Source organism: Notolabrus celidotus, chromosome 8 (genome assembly GCF_009762535.1).
Source record: "Notolabrus celidotus isolate fNotCel1 chromosome 8, fNotCel1.pri, whole genome shotgun sequence".
Taxonomy (NCBI): Eukaryota; Metazoa; Chordata; class Actinopteri; order Labriformes; family Labridae; genus Notolabrus; species Notolabrus celidotus.
The window spans coordinates 5,326,691-5,343,438 of NC_048279.1; the positions used below are offsets into that span (position 1 = coordinate 5,326,691).

The window sequence follows — 16,748 nt, forward strand, 5'->3', positions numbered from 1 at the left end:
TGTAGTGCCTTACACCAATAGCTAGCAATGCTTGTTCTAAATTATTTAAATTCAAACCCTTTCCATGGTATAAAAATAATTCTGAAAATAGCCACATAGAAAAGGTTGCAGTCTCTGCTGCTGACTGCACTTTTCGTAGAACTCCAGATCCATTAGAGTCGGGACATTGTGTAGAAGTGGTGCAAAGACAAGGCATCAAATGATGAAACTGAAGAAGTAAATTGTTTTATGAAATCTACACTACCAGTCAAAAGTTTAGACACACCTTCTCATTCAATGGTTTGTATTTATTTTAATTATTTCCAACATTGTAGATTAATACTGAAGACATCAAAACTATGAAATAATCTGGTTTTACCATAATCTGTATTACAACAGTAGTCAAATAGGGCTATCCATTGTGTACTAACCCTACCTCTGAACAACACAACTGATGGTCTCAAACACATTAAGAAGGCAAGTCATTCTACAAATGAACTCTTGACAAGGCTCATGTTCATTAGAAACCATTCCAGGAGACCACTTCATGAAGCAGACTGAGAGAATACCAAGAGTGTGCAAAGCTGTCATGAAGGAAAAAGGGGGTTACTTTAACGAATCTAAAATATAAAACAGATTCTGCTTTGTTTAACACTTTGTTGTTCATTCAATAATTCCATATATGTTCTTTCATAATTTTGATGTCTTCAGTATTAATCTACAGTGTTTACAATCATTACAATAAATACAAACCCTTGAATGAGAAGGTGTTTCCAAACTTTTGACTGGTAGTGTATATGCTCATTTTAGATTTGATGCCAGACTGTGGGAGACTGCAGTGGAGAAGCTCTGACCTAGTCGTCTAGCCATTATATTTTGGTCACTCACATACTATAACTTGCTCATTTTTATACTTCAAACTCATCAACCATTTTCAGGAAAAAAGGTTAACTTGCAGTCTAACATATCCCACCCACAGTCTGTCAGATGACATTGAACAAAGAATATGAATGATATTCACTTCACCGGTCAGTGCTCGTAACGTTCTGACTGATTTGTGAATTTAAACATCCCATAACTCCTGAAGTGACGTCGACCATCAAAGAAATGTGAAACTCCACACAGCTTTTTGTTTGTAATTTATTGCTTATATAAACGCTCTCTAAACAATTTTTGGTAAAAATAAAGTCTATCAATAATAATCATAAATAAAATCATCACAATGACTTTTACATGACATTATATTGCACAATTATAAGCCTTAACAAGAATCACAGAACACAAGTGTTGTTGTTGCTCAGGTTGTGTGTTGGAGGAATGTTCAGAGGTCCTTGGGCAATGACACACGCGTGTTGCCTTCAGAGGACAATAGAAAAACTGAACCTCGACTGTCTGTGCTGCACTGCATTAAGGTAGCTGAATCATCAGCTGTAGTAACAGATGACCAGACAATCAAGTGGTTTACTTTATCAAGTTCAGACCCTGCCTTGTAATCTATAGACCCCCGTCATTAACACAGGGACAGGGAGTTGGATTTTGATAGTGCTGTGGTACAGATCTGGTTTTGAAATCAGATAAAGAAGTAACAATGTAAGTCACATGATACCAAAGATTCAGTTTGTTTTAGTGAATGTGGACTTTAAGATACAGACAGACACGTTTAGATCTGTACCACAGCACACACACAGCAGCGTCTCTCAGCCTGGTGTCTGCCTAGCTTCTCATCTTTTCACAGCACAGTCCTTCCTGCTGCTTTCTGTCTCCGGTTTAACCAAAAGGCCATCTCACTGTCTCTCTTGGCAGTTTAATTGATCAGCTACAGAAAGGCCAAAAGGATCCAAAGACTCTGCATGTATTGAGTGTGGGTGTGAGTGTGTGTTTGAGTTCAGATGTTGTCCACCTCCGCCCTGAGTTCAGGACACACTTCCTTCAGTAACATCTCCATCAGCACCTGAAAAGGAACAGTGAGACACAATCAGTGAACTATGTCAGGAGTCACAAACTGTGCAGTGTTTCCCACACAGGGACATGTGCTGGTGCTGGCAGGTGAAGGGTTAAATATTCAACAGATACATAAAAACATCAGAGTTTAAAAAATGTTCCTACGACTTCAACATATTCATTTATATATTTATACTATTTAATCACATTAACCAACAGGTTCATTCATCAGGAGGGTCTTGGATTTTTTAGCACCAAGCATTTCTTTTCCTCCAAGTTTTCCCTTATACTTGTAATAATGACCTTGTCTTGTGTCCTCTGTAACCTCTTCACATCACTGATAAATGCACTCAATATAAAATATTTACAGACATGAGGGCTTTTGTTAGTTCTTGTGTTTCTGCAGTATTGTTGTAGCCTGCAGAATTTGTAAAGCTGTAGCTCTATACAGGTACTGGATTTACTTTAGTCCTGTTTATGCACATGATAGAATGTCAAACAATAAGAACATCTATGCTATTATTTCTTTGTCACATGGTAATACAGTGAAGAGGTGACTTTATTTTTCAGTGTATTGGAATCTTGATTTTGCCTAGTAGAGGGGTTTGGGCCAAGCTGCAACCTCCAGTCTAAAAATGAGTCCAATGCGGAAGTGTTAAAAACTGCAGTTCATCAAGGATCTGCTTGAGGCTGGCTCCGGAAGTACCAGAAACCACATACACACCAATTCAAAAAAGCCGATCTTTACAGCAGTAATAAACATGTTTACAGCCTGGTTCAACAGACGAGTGTAGTCTGGATAGCTCATTTCTCGATCGGCACACACTGTACGGGGGGTGGATTTTTTCATAACCCGGCTATTACGAAGATATTAAGATTAAGAATTTTCCATTATGAGAGGCACAGCTGACTTGACTGACAGGCGAGAACACTGTAGCTGTTGGCGAGGAGGCTCAAAGCCCGCCTCTTTACATTACAATCGCTCGACAGCAGCAAGATGGCTCCCGCCGCTGATTGGCTTCAAAACAGCTCTTTAGAAACAGATGGGAGACGTCACGGATACCACGTCCATTATTTATACAGTCTATGGTTTGGACATAGACTGTTGGCAGACAGAGTTTATATGTAATCATTGTTTGAGTAACATGTATTGTCCTGATTATACTCTTAAATAAAGCAGATTCTCTGCTGAGTCAGGGATGCCTTTTAAATCTCTTCTGAAAACAGACTCACTGTAGAGCCTTTCCTGATTTGATCTGAATTTTATTTTATTTTATTTTATTATTTTTACTTTTATTTAAAATGTGTACATATACATTACATGTGGCTAATGTGCATAATTATGAATTTGGGTATATGTATGAGTATGGTATGAAATATTACTCTCATTAGAAGAGTTGCTATGTTCACTCTGTTTTTGCTGTAAATAATCTGTCAAATTTATGTTTTTTGTCTGTTTGTTTTGGAATTTTTTTATTTTGTTCTGCTCTCTTTTTATTTTATTTTTTTAGTATTATTTTATTGTCATTATTTGTGTGTCTTTATTTGAATGTTTGTAAAATGAATACATTTCAAATCAGTAAAAAAAAAGAAGAATTACATTTTTTTGAGTTTAACCGTTTTATGAAATACATTTTAAAGAATTGTATTATTTTAGAGTTCTTTTAGGATCATTTTATGTCTTTTAAAATAAGTTTTATGTGATATTATTTTTAAACAGTAGAAGGCGCTATCTACATTTCACTCCGCTTGTTCAACATCATGAAGTCTCTTGTGCTGCTCTCTCGTCACTCGTTGAGTTGATCATAACAGACATGGAGGCAGCAGATGAAGACCGAGCAGGTCAGGATGCACCTTTGTGTTGACAGTCTGAGTTACGGCAGCATTTTGTCTCTCCCTGATATCCCTGAAGAAAAACATGTCAATTCAGGCCAGGAGCATAAGCTGCACTATAGTTTATTTAAAGAGATTGACATTATTTGTTTTAATATTTAAAACTTTCATTTGTGAATTGTTGTTTCCAATTCTTAAGAATTCTTCTGAAATTTTCCAACAAGGTATTTTTGTAAGGTCATTTTGAGTTTTTTTGCAAGGTGCTGAATAGTGTGCAGTGTTTTCATTTGAGTTACAACACACCTTAAATATGAAAAAGGATGACTTTCTTTACAGAGAAATAAGATAAAAAATATAATGCAACTGTCCATATCTGAGAATTGAAGTAAAATTAAAGTTATTTAAATTTTGAATTCAATCCAGTTTTCTTGAAAAACGTTTGAGAATCGAGAGTGAATCGTATCGTGAACCAAAAATGGGGATTCCAATCAAATCGTGTGTCGAGTGTATCCATACATCCCTAATGAGAGTGCAAAGTAACATCAACAGCAACAAGCTGCAGCTTCATATCTAACATGAGATGTTTCACTGGAATCAATGCACTTAATGAGACAGCGGACATCCTCCTCTCTTTGATTATAAAGCACACGAGTACATCTATCATGCACAGCGATTGTAAAATGGGTGAATGTTGGTAAACATTCTTGTGCACAGGTATGGTGTATATGTGGGAAACACTGCTGTCTCATTATTACTTCAGTGAAATCTGCTTTGATCATGATGTTTTTTCAAAGTTTTGTCATTCTTACGTAGAGAAGATGTTTGTTGGCACTGGCCTCCTGCAGGGCGCTGAAGATCTTGATGATTCCATAGCGGGCATTTTGCTGGCCAACTAGATTTGCTAGTGCATCTGATAAAAAGATCAAAGTGAGACAGAGTTAACACCGCACACTTCAGGTCACCGTATATCAAAGATGCATGACGGGTCACATGACGTGTTTTTCAACAGCTACCTGGGATATTGTCCAGTAGTTTCTGTTGAGCCCGGTCTTTAGTTTCACTGCGTTCAGAGTCAGTCCGCACTTTGACGTGTGGAGCCAACTTCCCATTTGGCCAGAAGGTGTCCCTGAACACACTGATGTAACACACCAACATCTGCTCACAGAAGATCCAGTTAACGGTGTCCCGGATCTGTCTGAAACGGGGCATCAGAGAAGTCAGGCGAACAGCTGATCTCAGACAACAGGACAGTTCATACAAGTTACACAGCTGTGAGCTTCATCACTGGGGAGGTTTCTCATTCTCTCTTTAATTGGACTGATTGTTTCACTGTCTTTATGAAAATGACAAAATGACAGAGCATATAATAAAAACTAGCATAAACACAGAGAGAGAGAGAGTGAGGTTACTAGATACTGCAGATGTTTAAACCCATGATCACTGCATGCAGTCAGATGAACATTGGGATGTGCTGCATTAAAGTGGAGCTTCTAAATAGATTATTGTTTCAGGAAATCCCTGAATAATCCTCTCTCTGATGAAGACCTGGAGGATATACTAACATTACTCAGGGAGTTGGGTTCACACTTTCAGTACAGCATGTTTACAGCTCTGTGCGTTGTAAGCCAACAAACCAACAGCTTACGCCGCTAACAGTTCAGTATGCGTGTATAGGCGTACGTGAAATTTCCATTTGAATTGGAGAAGAAAGCTTAGTGTGATGACTTCCTCTGAGGGGATAAGAGCCAAAACCAAAGCATGTCATGCATGAAAACACCGTCATTATAACTCTGCTGCTGAGTCTCACTGGGAAAGCAAAGAGTTGCTCCATGAGGAACTTTAGAGAAGTAGGAGGTTTCACAATTCTACTCAACACTTTGGGTTTGTTTCCTCAGTCATTCCTGATTTATTTAGTGACCCTGGTGTCTCCATTTCACTCCTCTCCACTCACTCTGTGAGCTTTTATTTTGAAGAAACTGAAGGTATTTAAAATGTCTTCGGCTGGAACTTACTTGTTGATAGTTCGTCCAAATGTCACCTGGACTAGTGCAATAAGAGTCTTCCTCACCCACTTAAACACTGAGGAGAGAGACAGACAGACAGACAGACAGACAGACAGACAGACAGACAGACAGACAGACAGTAACTGATTAGATCATTTTACTCACACGGGTGTAACAACATTATGACTGAAGGTAGAGACATTTCTATCATCTTTATAAAGAATGTAAAAACAGTGAGGTGCAAATGTCTCCCTGACAAGACGATCCAATTCAAATTTTGATGGCGGTGATTCAATTCAAGAACTAGTCTGTGTTGATATGGTCCTGATTGATCCGGTCCAGTTCAATTAGATACAGTGCAACTCCATGTTAATTGCTAATTAGGTCTCAAGTGTTTTCTTAGTCAACATATCAAATACAGACTATTTGTTTTTCAAAACAACATCTTATTTATCAAACTACAACATGCAAATCAACAGCAACACTCTTAAAGCTGCAGACACATATTCATGATCCCCCTTCACAAATCTGCTCTCCCTCAAGAACTTTTTTTTCTCTTCTTGTCTTTATCTTTTCTTTCTATTGTGTGATTCTTTTTTTACGTTCTTGTCAAACTAATTTAGTAATCGTTTTTCTCCCCACCTCTATTCTTTCTTTTGTTTTCTTTTGTCTAACCTTTTAACTTTACCTGCTATCTTTATTTCATTATTATGTGTCTAGCACTTCTATATCTTCTACATAAATAAATAACATCTTTGTAGGAGTTACTTTTCCAAGATACAACAGACTAGATTCACTGCACAAACTGAATAATAAATAAACTGAAGTCTTTATCACACACACTCATGCACAGGTGTGTCTCTATGGCAGCTAGTTAAGTGGAGAAACATGAACAGAGATCTGTACAGCTACCTTCATGGACTGTGAAAAGCCATGCTAGCTTAAAGCAAAGTCTTTATTTTATCGAGTGACAAAAACGATAGCTAATAAAAGGAGAGGAAGAAACAGTCTGACAGAACTCATTGTGTCCTGTTAGATGAACTGCTGATAACAAAAATGATAACATATTTAAAAATGATAACACATTCCCATAACATATAATCATGGTTGTTCTTGCTCTTCAATTAGAAGATCTTTAACTTTGTTCTTCTATCACACTCTCATTATAATGCGGCCTGCTTGGCCTCCAGTAGCACAGATTAATGTATAAACTGTGGCTCAAAGATAAACCCACACAGTGAGGTCATGAACTCAGAAGCAGAACAGTCCTGAGATGTTGTGAGAACCAAAGACGGTGTTTGATATTGAGGCCTGCTTGTGCTGCTGCTTGCTAAAGTTAGCATCACAGTGCAGCTTTCTTCTCGGGGTCTTGTCAGGTGAAACTAGTCTCTCAGCCAATAAACAATCATGTTCCTGTTCTGAACAGCATGGACCATCCGATCAAAATCAGAGTATGAGTGGAGCCAGCCCCAGAGGAACAGGATTATACTACAGGCTGAAGCTCCTTGGAGTTTGGATTCATACAGAAGATTTACTCTCAGGAACTCCACCATCACTGTGAACATATGTTATACTTTATCACTCTTTTTTAAAAAGGGTGGAAAGGTGTGAATGAATTAAAACAAATGTAAAATGTGCAGACTTTTGGAAAGTTTCATTTGAAAGGGATTTTCAGTTTTTTTGAAGTGGGGTCGTATGAGTTACAGTACACTATTTCTCCTGTTAGCCACAATGAGTGCCGGTGAGCTCTTCCCCTTTAATGAGAAAATTCCCAGAGGACCGGCAGGTAAGCTAGGCTATTTTCTCTGCAGACGGGGCCGCCTATTTCATGTAATTTCGCTTAAGTGAAGAAAATATGGTCCAGGCACTCATCACGGTGCAAATGCATGCACCAGTAAAAAATATTGGAGCTATTCAGTTTGCCGTCAGAACCCTCTTTGTTTTGACACTATTTTCGGACCGACTTCACAGACCGGTGTTCTTTCGGTGCATGAGCACGGATACACGCCGATCAGCTGTTTGGATCAACAAACTCATACAATCCCACTTAAAAAAAAACTGAAATATCCCTTTAAGTGCACATGACGTGATTTCTAGGATCACTGGGCCAATCTCAGACGATGATGTTTTCTGGCTGTAAGCTGACTAACATCCAAGTCTCCCAGCAGACCCTGAGTCAACCAGATCACAACTTTAAGACCGGGCCAGTGACCGAGGACTACTCACTTCCTCTGAGTTCAAAGATCTCTCCTATGAGCATGAAGCAGGGTTCAGCCAGAGCGTCTTTCCTCCCGTCTCCTTCATCACCGTAATCCGACAAGTCACTGTCTTCATCAACCTCCTCCTGTTAGAAACAAACACACGGTTCACAAGCCATCCTAATGAGAATGCATCACAGCTGAGTGCTGCTTTAAAAACGTAAAGGAGTGTACCTCAGTGTGGGAGAAGAAGTCTCCAGGTAGCCTCTCCAGGAAGGAGGCCAGAGAGAAGGAGGATTTCTTCTGGATTGACATCACCTTAAAAAATGAACCAACATATCTCACTTTAAAATACAGAGAATAAACTGAACTACAATAACATTAAGTGTCATCCTGCAGTCATCATACATTGCCTTGTAAAAACTCAACAATTCCTCTGGTTTATGATTGTACATGCAGTCATTTTTTTATTAATTATTTTAATTATGGTGAATATTAACAATAAAGGGAAAAGGCAAAACTAGTGTCACACTGTAGCTACCCAGACTGAAACAAAGAGGCTAAAGCACCGCACTCTGTTTACTACAATACCGATTTTAACCTACACACACAACAGAAGTACACATTTCATTCAAACAGACACAAAAATAAAAATCCCCAAACAGCCTACAGATGCTTTATCAACAGAGAAATCTATGAACACTACCAGTCAAAAGTTTGGAAACACCTTCTCATTCAACAGTTTGTATTTATTGTAATGATTGTAAACACTGTAGATTAATATTGAAGACATCAAAACTATGAAAGAACATATATGGAATTATTGAATGAACAAAAAAGTGTTCAACAAAGCAGAATCTGTTTTATATTTTAGATTCTGTAAAGTAGACCCCTTTTTCCTTCATGACAGCTTTGCACACTCTTGGTATTCTCTCAGTCTGCTTCATGAAGTGGTCTCCTGGAATGGTTTCTAATGAACATGAGCCTTGTCAAGAGTTCATTTGTAGAAGGACTTGCCTTCTTAATGTGTTTGAGACCATCAGTTGTGTTGTTCAGAGGTAGGGTTAGTACACAATGGATAGCACTATTTGACTACTGTTGTAATCCAGATTATGGTAAAACCAGATTATTTCATAGATGTGATGTCTTCAGTATTAATCTACATTGTTAATAATTCAAATAAATAAAAAAACATTGAATGAGAACGTGTGTCCAAAGTTTTGACTGGTAGTGTATGTGGATAAAAAACACACTGTGTATTTTAGGGTTCTATAGAGTGAAATGTTGAGAGTCAGAGCTGCTGACTAACAGACAAACAGACGGCTGCTTAGAGCCTGGAGACGCAAAGAGGAGAGAGCAGAGGGCAGAACCAGGTCTTCGGGGAGCAGTGCCACAGATATCTGCTCTAACTGGGCGTTTGTTTTCAAACTTTGATGAATGAAATGTCAATGAAAACAAAATTACCTTGAGATGCTCTGGGGACGGGCTGAGGAACGCATAGAGAGCCTCTGACTGGCACAATCGCTCATCTGTCAGCAGGCGCTGAAACACACACACACACACATCATCAACATTGTTCACCTGGTATCATACAGTAGAGACAGGAGGTGTTTTTCTCCTGTTTAGTGGTTCCCAGCCGTTCATCATATCATGTATCCAGTTATCAAAGCTTAAAGTTACCATTCATCCTTCACTACAGAAACTGTTTTCAGTACAGAGCTCCTAAATATCTTGTTGGTCTTGTGTGTTGAACTTTCAGCAGCTTTGTGTTCTGACGCAGGTAAGGTGATGTTCGTACAGCGTTAACAGCTCTGCACTGTGTTTACCTGGAGAAAGGCATTGAGCTGCGTTTTGCTCTTGTCCAAGAATTTCTGATCGATGGACTTGAAGGGAAGTTTACTGATTGATGGGAGCTGGAGTTTCTTCAACGACGGGAAACACTGTTAAGAAAAAAAAGACAGAATGAAATGTGGTTTCAAAAACAAGAGACAGAAAACATCAGGGTGAAAAAAAAAAAGAGTATTTTGTGTTTTATTTCCATTTTAAGGAGTCAGACATGAAACATAGAGAACATTGATCGACCTCAGCACTTCAGACCCCTCTCAAGCTCTTACTGTCTTCAGACGGCCACACGACGAGTTCAGTCTTTAAAAAGGTGCAATCTGAATAAATCCATTATCAGATCAATGAAGGCGTTTTAACAGCCTGTCTACTGCACTAATGCACTGAAACACACTTTACACTAAAGTGTACCACCTCTATCTGTCCTCCAAACCAATCTCAGTCCTTCCACCTTCGTCCCTCACAGACTGTCTGCATGAAGTCAAATCCTGGTTCTCCCATAATTTTCTCAAACTCAACAGCAATGAAACAGAGATTCTTCTCATTGGTTTTTAAACTAACAACCTCACCTAACCATCGACAACTCCACAGTTCCCCCAAGTCAAGAATCTGGGTGTCATCCTTACAGTACCCTCTCCTTCGAAGCCCACATCAATAATGTCACCCGGTCTGCTTATTTCCACATGCGCAATATCAACGCCTCCACCTGTCCCTCACACCCAACAACACCGCTATTCTCATCACCTCCCGTATCGACTATGCAACTCCCTCCTCTACGGTCTTCCCCACAAACTTCTCCATAAACTTCAACTGGTCTGGAATTCAGCTGCCCGGATCAAAACCAGAACCCCTTCCATCAAACACATCACCCCTGTCCTACACTCAGAGACCATTGTAAATGAATAATATTCAGATACTGGAGTTTTTATATCTTTAGATTCAGTCAGACGGCTCAAACATGCAGGCTGTGAACTCTCTCTTGACCTGTCAATCAAAGAGTTAGGCCACGCCCACACAGTCCTGAGAAATGCTCTGAACTGGAAAATAAGCTGTTTTTGAACAGGGTTTTTTCAGATTTTTGGATGTTTATTTTCACTCAGATTTTTGTTGAAGCTTGATTACACATTACATTTTGATATTTCATATTAATTTTGAATAATCCATGTACCTTTCCAGAGGCTTTAACCACCATGGGATCCCGAGCTTTCAGCCATGCAGCCCCTAATCTCTGCAACTCCTTACCACTAACTATCCGTAACTCAGACTCTCTTCCAAAATTCAAACCCTGCCTCTAATACCACCTTTTTAGAGCAGCATATTCTCTGTAAACTCCTCACATGTACCTTTTTATTGCATTTCACCCTTCCATTAATTGTGTTCTCTTCATACTATACATATATTGTTTGTTTTATCAAGTGCTTTTTATCATATTAAGTGTGTGTTTTTATTGTTGTTACATTTGTAAGGTAACCTAACGTGACCAGAAAGGTGCCCATAAATAAAATGTATTATCATCATTATTATTATTATTATTATTATTATTATTATTATTATTATTATTATTATTATTATTATTATTAAAGTGTGGAAGAGGAAGCTTTTAGAGGAGAGAGGAAACAGTGAGGCGTTTCAAGCTAATATTAACACAGAAAACAAACATCTCACTAACGACCACAAACTGATGTTCATAAAAGAATCATGTTCATACCTCAGTGAGTTTCCGGTGCAGCATCTGGAACTCAGTGAGTTTCCTCTGGACGCTCCAGCGACTGCTACCCGGCTCCTCTCCGTCGATCAGGCTCACACACACACTGTAACAAGCAACCGTCTCGCCACCTTCCTCTGTAGCCTGAGACACAAAGACGTGTTCACACGGTGACATGATTATCATCGACTTCTTATATAAAGTCCAAACAACAAGGACAAAGAATGCATCTTTATGTGATGGTGGTTAATGAGGTCCAGATTGATTGATTTGTTTATTTTCGACACAACAAAAAGAAGTTGCGGTTGTTTTTTCACCTGGGTTCTATTCTTACATATGCTTGGTATGTTGTCTGGGATCTCTGATTAAGTCAGAAAGTGAGAAATGTCTCCATCTAATCTCCATTTAAAACTACCAGACTCCAGCGACTGAAACACTTAAACACTTCAACATTAAGAAAGTAGCTTATTACAGCCGGTCTCGCTGCCACAGGCTGAAGCTCTCTCTTTGAGACATCTCATGCTTTAGTTTCCTTTTAAATAACTCGAGACTTTCCTGTTATGTGATACTGCTTTAGTTGTGTTGTTTGGCGAGTCACATGAATAAGAGCACTTAAGGTCTTTGGATTCTCTGCCTCACCACAGCCATTTATTGACGGCTAGCTTGTTTGTTTTTATTTTCTTACATTCTTATTTTCATGATAAATAGCTGACTCTCACAATGCTGAACAAACATCACCTCAGCAGTTGTAATAGTCGCCCTCCAGTGCCCCAAGTTTTCACACCACCAGTCAGTCCTACTGATGTGCTGCTGGAGTTCACTGTGTTCTTTCTCCATGGCTCCAATCTCGTCCTTTAGTTTGCTCACTATCTACATACACACACACACACAAAGAGATTGAAACTGGCACGCAGAGGATAGTAAAGAGATCTAAGATTAACAACTAACAAACAACCAGTTGTTAAAAACAAAACAAAAACCAGAACAGTAAAAATCAACAAAAACAAAAAGCAAACACTTCAAACATTTAGATTTGATATGCAGCCAGTTACGTTTGATCTTCTCTCTCTGTAACTTAACATACATAGACATACACATACTATTTATTTAAATTAGGAGGGATTATTCTAAATAATCAGCCCCCTTCACTGCTCTGAAGTCCATAACTTGCAGAGTCTTACTGTCCCGCCGGACACAGAATCACAACTGATCTTGTCTTAACCGAAATGAACCCTTTAATCACTTTCATCACAACATCTCAGGACTTCTTCCCAAGGGTTAAGACCAAGCGGCAACCTCCGGTCTAAATAATTTGTTTTGTTTATAATTTGTGCCTTTTTGTCACGTTAGTTCATAATTCACATCTTTTCATTACGTTATTTTCATACCTTTTTGTCGGGTTTGGGTGCATTCTGGATGGAGCCCAAGGCCTGTCGCTTGTACTCCAGTTTGTCATAGAGCTGGCAGAGTTTTGTGGCTGCATAACTGGCCTGCTCATTGATTCCTTTACTTCCTTCATCACCCACCTCCTCTCCCACATCTAGACCTGGACACTACACACACACACAAACCATATGTAAGTTATATGCAGGTTTGCAAACTCATGCTTCATATTGGGTATCTTCACAATTAACTATATTTATAGTGTATAATTGATATCTGACCCCTTCATCCTTTTCCTCAGTGCTACATTGTGATTGGCTGTGCTGCTCGTCTCTCCTGATCAGCTTCTCGTAGAGGTCAGAAACCAGGAAGGAGGGGTAGTAACGCTCTCTCATTGTCTCTGCCACCTGGAGGAAGTGTGAACAGAGATACTTTGTGATCTTGGAACATTTTGACACAGTAAACATGAGCGTGTCATTCTTAGCTGTGCCTCTGAGGACCTTTAATAAAGAAAGCATCAACTCCCTTTCCCTCTGTTTGGTTCTTATTTCCTGTTTACATTCTCAGAGGTCATTATTTACTGTGGCTTCGGTTAGTTTCAGTTAATAATAAACTAAAGCAGCAGGTACCTGTTCTTGTAGTTTAACAAAAACTTGTGTTCCTCTGTTCCCCACCAGACTCTGCTGAATCTCCTTCAGAAGGAACTTTTCCACTGGGATCTCTCTGCTCTCCACGAAGAACTTCTGGTAGATTTCCCCTACGATCTGGGGCACTTCGTTCTGCAACACATCAACAAATACGCGTTACTGATGTGCTTTACTACACCACTGATATCACAGAAATGTAGTGTGTTTTTTGTTTTTTTTTTATTGTTTTTTTATTGTGCAAGAAATGTGATACCTCTGTCCTCCAAAACCTCCACTGGCTCCCTATCAAACAGCACATACATTTCAAAATCCTCCTTCTCACCCACAAAGCCCTCCATAACCAGGCCCCCCTCTTACCTCACCGACCTGCTCCATCACCACACCCCCTCCCGTAACCTCCGATCCTCCAACGCCCACCTCCTCTCCCTACCACCTGACACCAAGCACCGAACCTTGGGGGACAGAGCTTTCTCTGTGGCCGCCCCCACCCTCTGGAACGCCTTACCACTTAACACCTTCAAATCACTCACCAAAACCAACCTGTTTAGAATTGCGTATGATTGCTTTCAAATGTATTTTATTCATGTTTTTATTATTCTGTTGTTTTATATGATGTTTTTATCCTTTGTGCAGCGTCTTTGAGTTTTTAGAAAAGCGCTTTATAAATAAAATGTATTATTATTATTATATACAAGGAAAGGGTGACCAAGTGACAGTAGACAGAATAACAGGTAAAAAAGGCACGAATATGGACAATGTTAAATAAAACAGACAGGAAGAGGAAGAAGAGGAAGAAGAGGAAGAAGAGGAAGAAGAGGAAGAAGAGGAAGAAGAGGAAGAAGAGGAAGAAGAGGAAGAAGAAGAAGAGGAAGAAGAAGAGGAAGAAGAAGAGGAAGAAGAAGAAGAAGAAGACGAAGAAGAAGACGAAGAAGAAGACGAAGAAGAAGACGAAGAAGAAGACGAAGAAGAAGACGAAGAAGAAGAAGACAGGTCCTTCATCCCATCTGCAATCAGACTGTTTAACACCAGCACTGCTGTGTCCCGTTAATCATCTGTTCTCATCTTTCATTCCACTACATGGAAGTTACTATGTGACTTGGCACATTCACAAATAACTACTGTATCCATCTGAACCACACTGTTCTTCATACTGTGTATGTTTGTCTTTAAATAACCTGGTGCAATTTTTATCTGTGCAATAACTTTCCTGATCTATTTATCAGATAGAAGTGTACATAGTGTGTAAATATCTGTAATAGATGTCATATTTTATTTTATTCTTACTTTGTTCTATTTTATTTTATTTTATTCTATTTTATTTTTTATTTTTTTATTTTACCCTTGTCACTGCTATTATTACTGTTATTATATTTTTTAACTATGTTAGTACATTATTGTTTTCCCCTGTCCCGTGTTGTAAGCTGCTGTAACAAAAGAATTTCCCCCAACGGACAAATAAAATATCTTATCTTATCTTATCTTAAAAAAAAAAATGAAAGACAATTGATGTTTATACATTTTTTTAGCGGAAATAACCTATAAAAAGTAAGCAATGAAAGAGGGAGAAAAAAATAAATAATAATAATAGGAAAGTAAATAAATATATTATATCAATGATGATAATGAAACAGATAAGGCTGAATGACAGTTTCCTATTTATTAATTTCAAAGGGTTAATATTAAATACAATAAATAAATAAATGAATGAATAAATAATATATAAACATGTATAAAAATAAATAAATAAAAGGTGTGTCTTTTGAGTGTTACTGTTTGTGTGGGAAGGTTGAAGGTATGAAGGTCAGTGAATATCTTTCGATGTATTCCAAATATGAGAAGTGGAAAGATTGATAAGATTATAAGAAGTGAATAGGTATTTTATTACTTATTTATTTGTTCCTATTTATAGGTGCCAAGCATTAATGTCTTATTGTTACTGGTATCAGAAGCTTGATAGAGAGGGGGGAGAGAGAGGGAAGAGGAGAGTAAAGTAGATTGAAAAAGTAAGACAGGAAACAGGAATAATAAAATAACTAAATAACAATAATAAAAAGAGGGAGGGGGAGGCTGATGACTAAATAATGATTGTGTAAGCGGGCTGTCGGGTGCAGTGTTGAGGCTACAGGGCACGAGGTAGGTAGAGGAAAGGCAAGCGATTTTATTTGTTTGCAGTTTTTTTTTTTTTTGGCAATAGTTTGGTACTAAGACAGATATGTAGTTAAATAATGTGGATTCTGCTGTATAGGCATGTTGACACTGGATGGTGTGTGATGGTCACCTTGTTGGCAGTTTTAAGTGTTTCCACCAGTTCCCAGAAGCCTATCAGAGCTCTCTTATCAACTCGTTCCATGTAAACTCTGAAATGCTCCCTGTAACCTGGATTACACAGGATGTCATCAAACTGGAGAATCTGCATGAGAGTAAAAACACGAGACATTAATCCATGTTTTGTGTTCAGTTCTTCAGAGCTCAGTAATTCAAAGTCAGACCCCCTGTGGTTCATTGTCCTGTGAGCGTTACCTTTTGACTTTGAGGCTCATCGCTGTCCTCGGTTCCTCCCTCCTCATTGTTCTCATAGTTGGGTCCACCGAGGAGGCGGATCCGTTTCTCACATTGTTTCTTGGCTACAGTTAACTGATTGATATAACGTTTCATGTCTCTGGCCCTGAGCAGGTCTGCCTTCATGGCTGCTGACTCCTTACCTTTACGATCTGAAAGAGAGGGAAAAAAAGAAGAGGATGAGAGAAAAGTGTAAGACAGCTTCTGTAAAATACTAGCATAAGATTAAAAAATGACTCAAGGTGACGTTAAAAGGGACAGGAAGACCATTTTTTAAAAAGGTAAGTTTGAAGATCCTCTGACTTTTCATCCAGCACCATGAATCAGTAGGATTTTCTCCACTGGCTTTGTTTATGCCTTAATGTTTAATAAACAGAGAACATGTTCTTCTACATAAGGGAACGTTTGATTCAGTACTAACTGAATGTTGGGATGTTAATTCTGTAAATGTAAATGTAAAAGAGTAAGTCTGACAGTCTGAGAGAGAGCTTAATGGTAACACTAAAGCAAAGACTACTTTCTCAGAGCCAGGAGCTCAGCTGCAGAACCTCAATCCTGTTCCACGTCCCTCCAGCCCTCAGGTTAGTTCTCATGGACAGATCTTGGATGATAACTCACTTTGACACTGGGCCGGACTCAGCTCCCAAAGGTGATCGAG

General features: G+C 38.7%; 1 protein-coding gene across 2 annotated transcripts in view; it reads right to left on the reverse strand.

The window, feature by feature from the left end:
- Positions 1-1,582: 1,582 nt before the first annotated feature.
- Positions 1,583-16,748, reverse strand: part of snx25 (sorting nexin 25) — a 31,616-nt gene continuing 16,450 nt past the window's right edge. For both annotated transcript variants that reach the window (XM_034689869.1, XM_034689871.1), the window contains exons 8-22: positions 16,052-16,242; positions 15,810-15,941; positions 13,514-13,663; positions 13,166-13,291; positions 12,890-13,054; positions 12,240-12,371; positions 11,505-11,645; positions 9,781-9,894; positions 9,419-9,496; positions 8,189-8,272; positions 7,983-8,100; positions 5,766-5,832; positions 4,767-4,948; positions 4,563-4,663; positions 1,583-1,930 (exon numbers count right to left, since the gene is read on the reverse strand). In XM_034689869.1, coding sequence (XP_034545760.1) covers positions 1,865-1,930; positions 4,563-4,663; positions 4,767-4,948; positions 5,766-5,832; positions 7,983-8,100; positions 8,189-8,272; positions 9,419-9,496; positions 9,781-9,894; positions 11,505-11,645; positions 12,240-12,371; positions 12,890-13,054; positions 13,166-13,291; positions 13,514-13,663; positions 15,810-15,941; positions 16,052-16,242 — 1,847 coding nt within the window. In that variant the 3' untranslated portion in view covers positions 1,583-1,864. The remainder of the gene's footprint in view (positions 1,931-4,562; positions 4,664-4,766; positions 4,949-5,765; positions 5,833-7,982; positions 8,101-8,188; positions 8,273-9,418; positions 9,497-9,780; positions 9,895-11,504; positions 11,646-12,239; positions 12,372-12,889; positions 13,055-13,165; positions 13,292-13,513; positions 13,664-15,809; positions 15,942-16,051; positions 16,243-16,748) is intronic.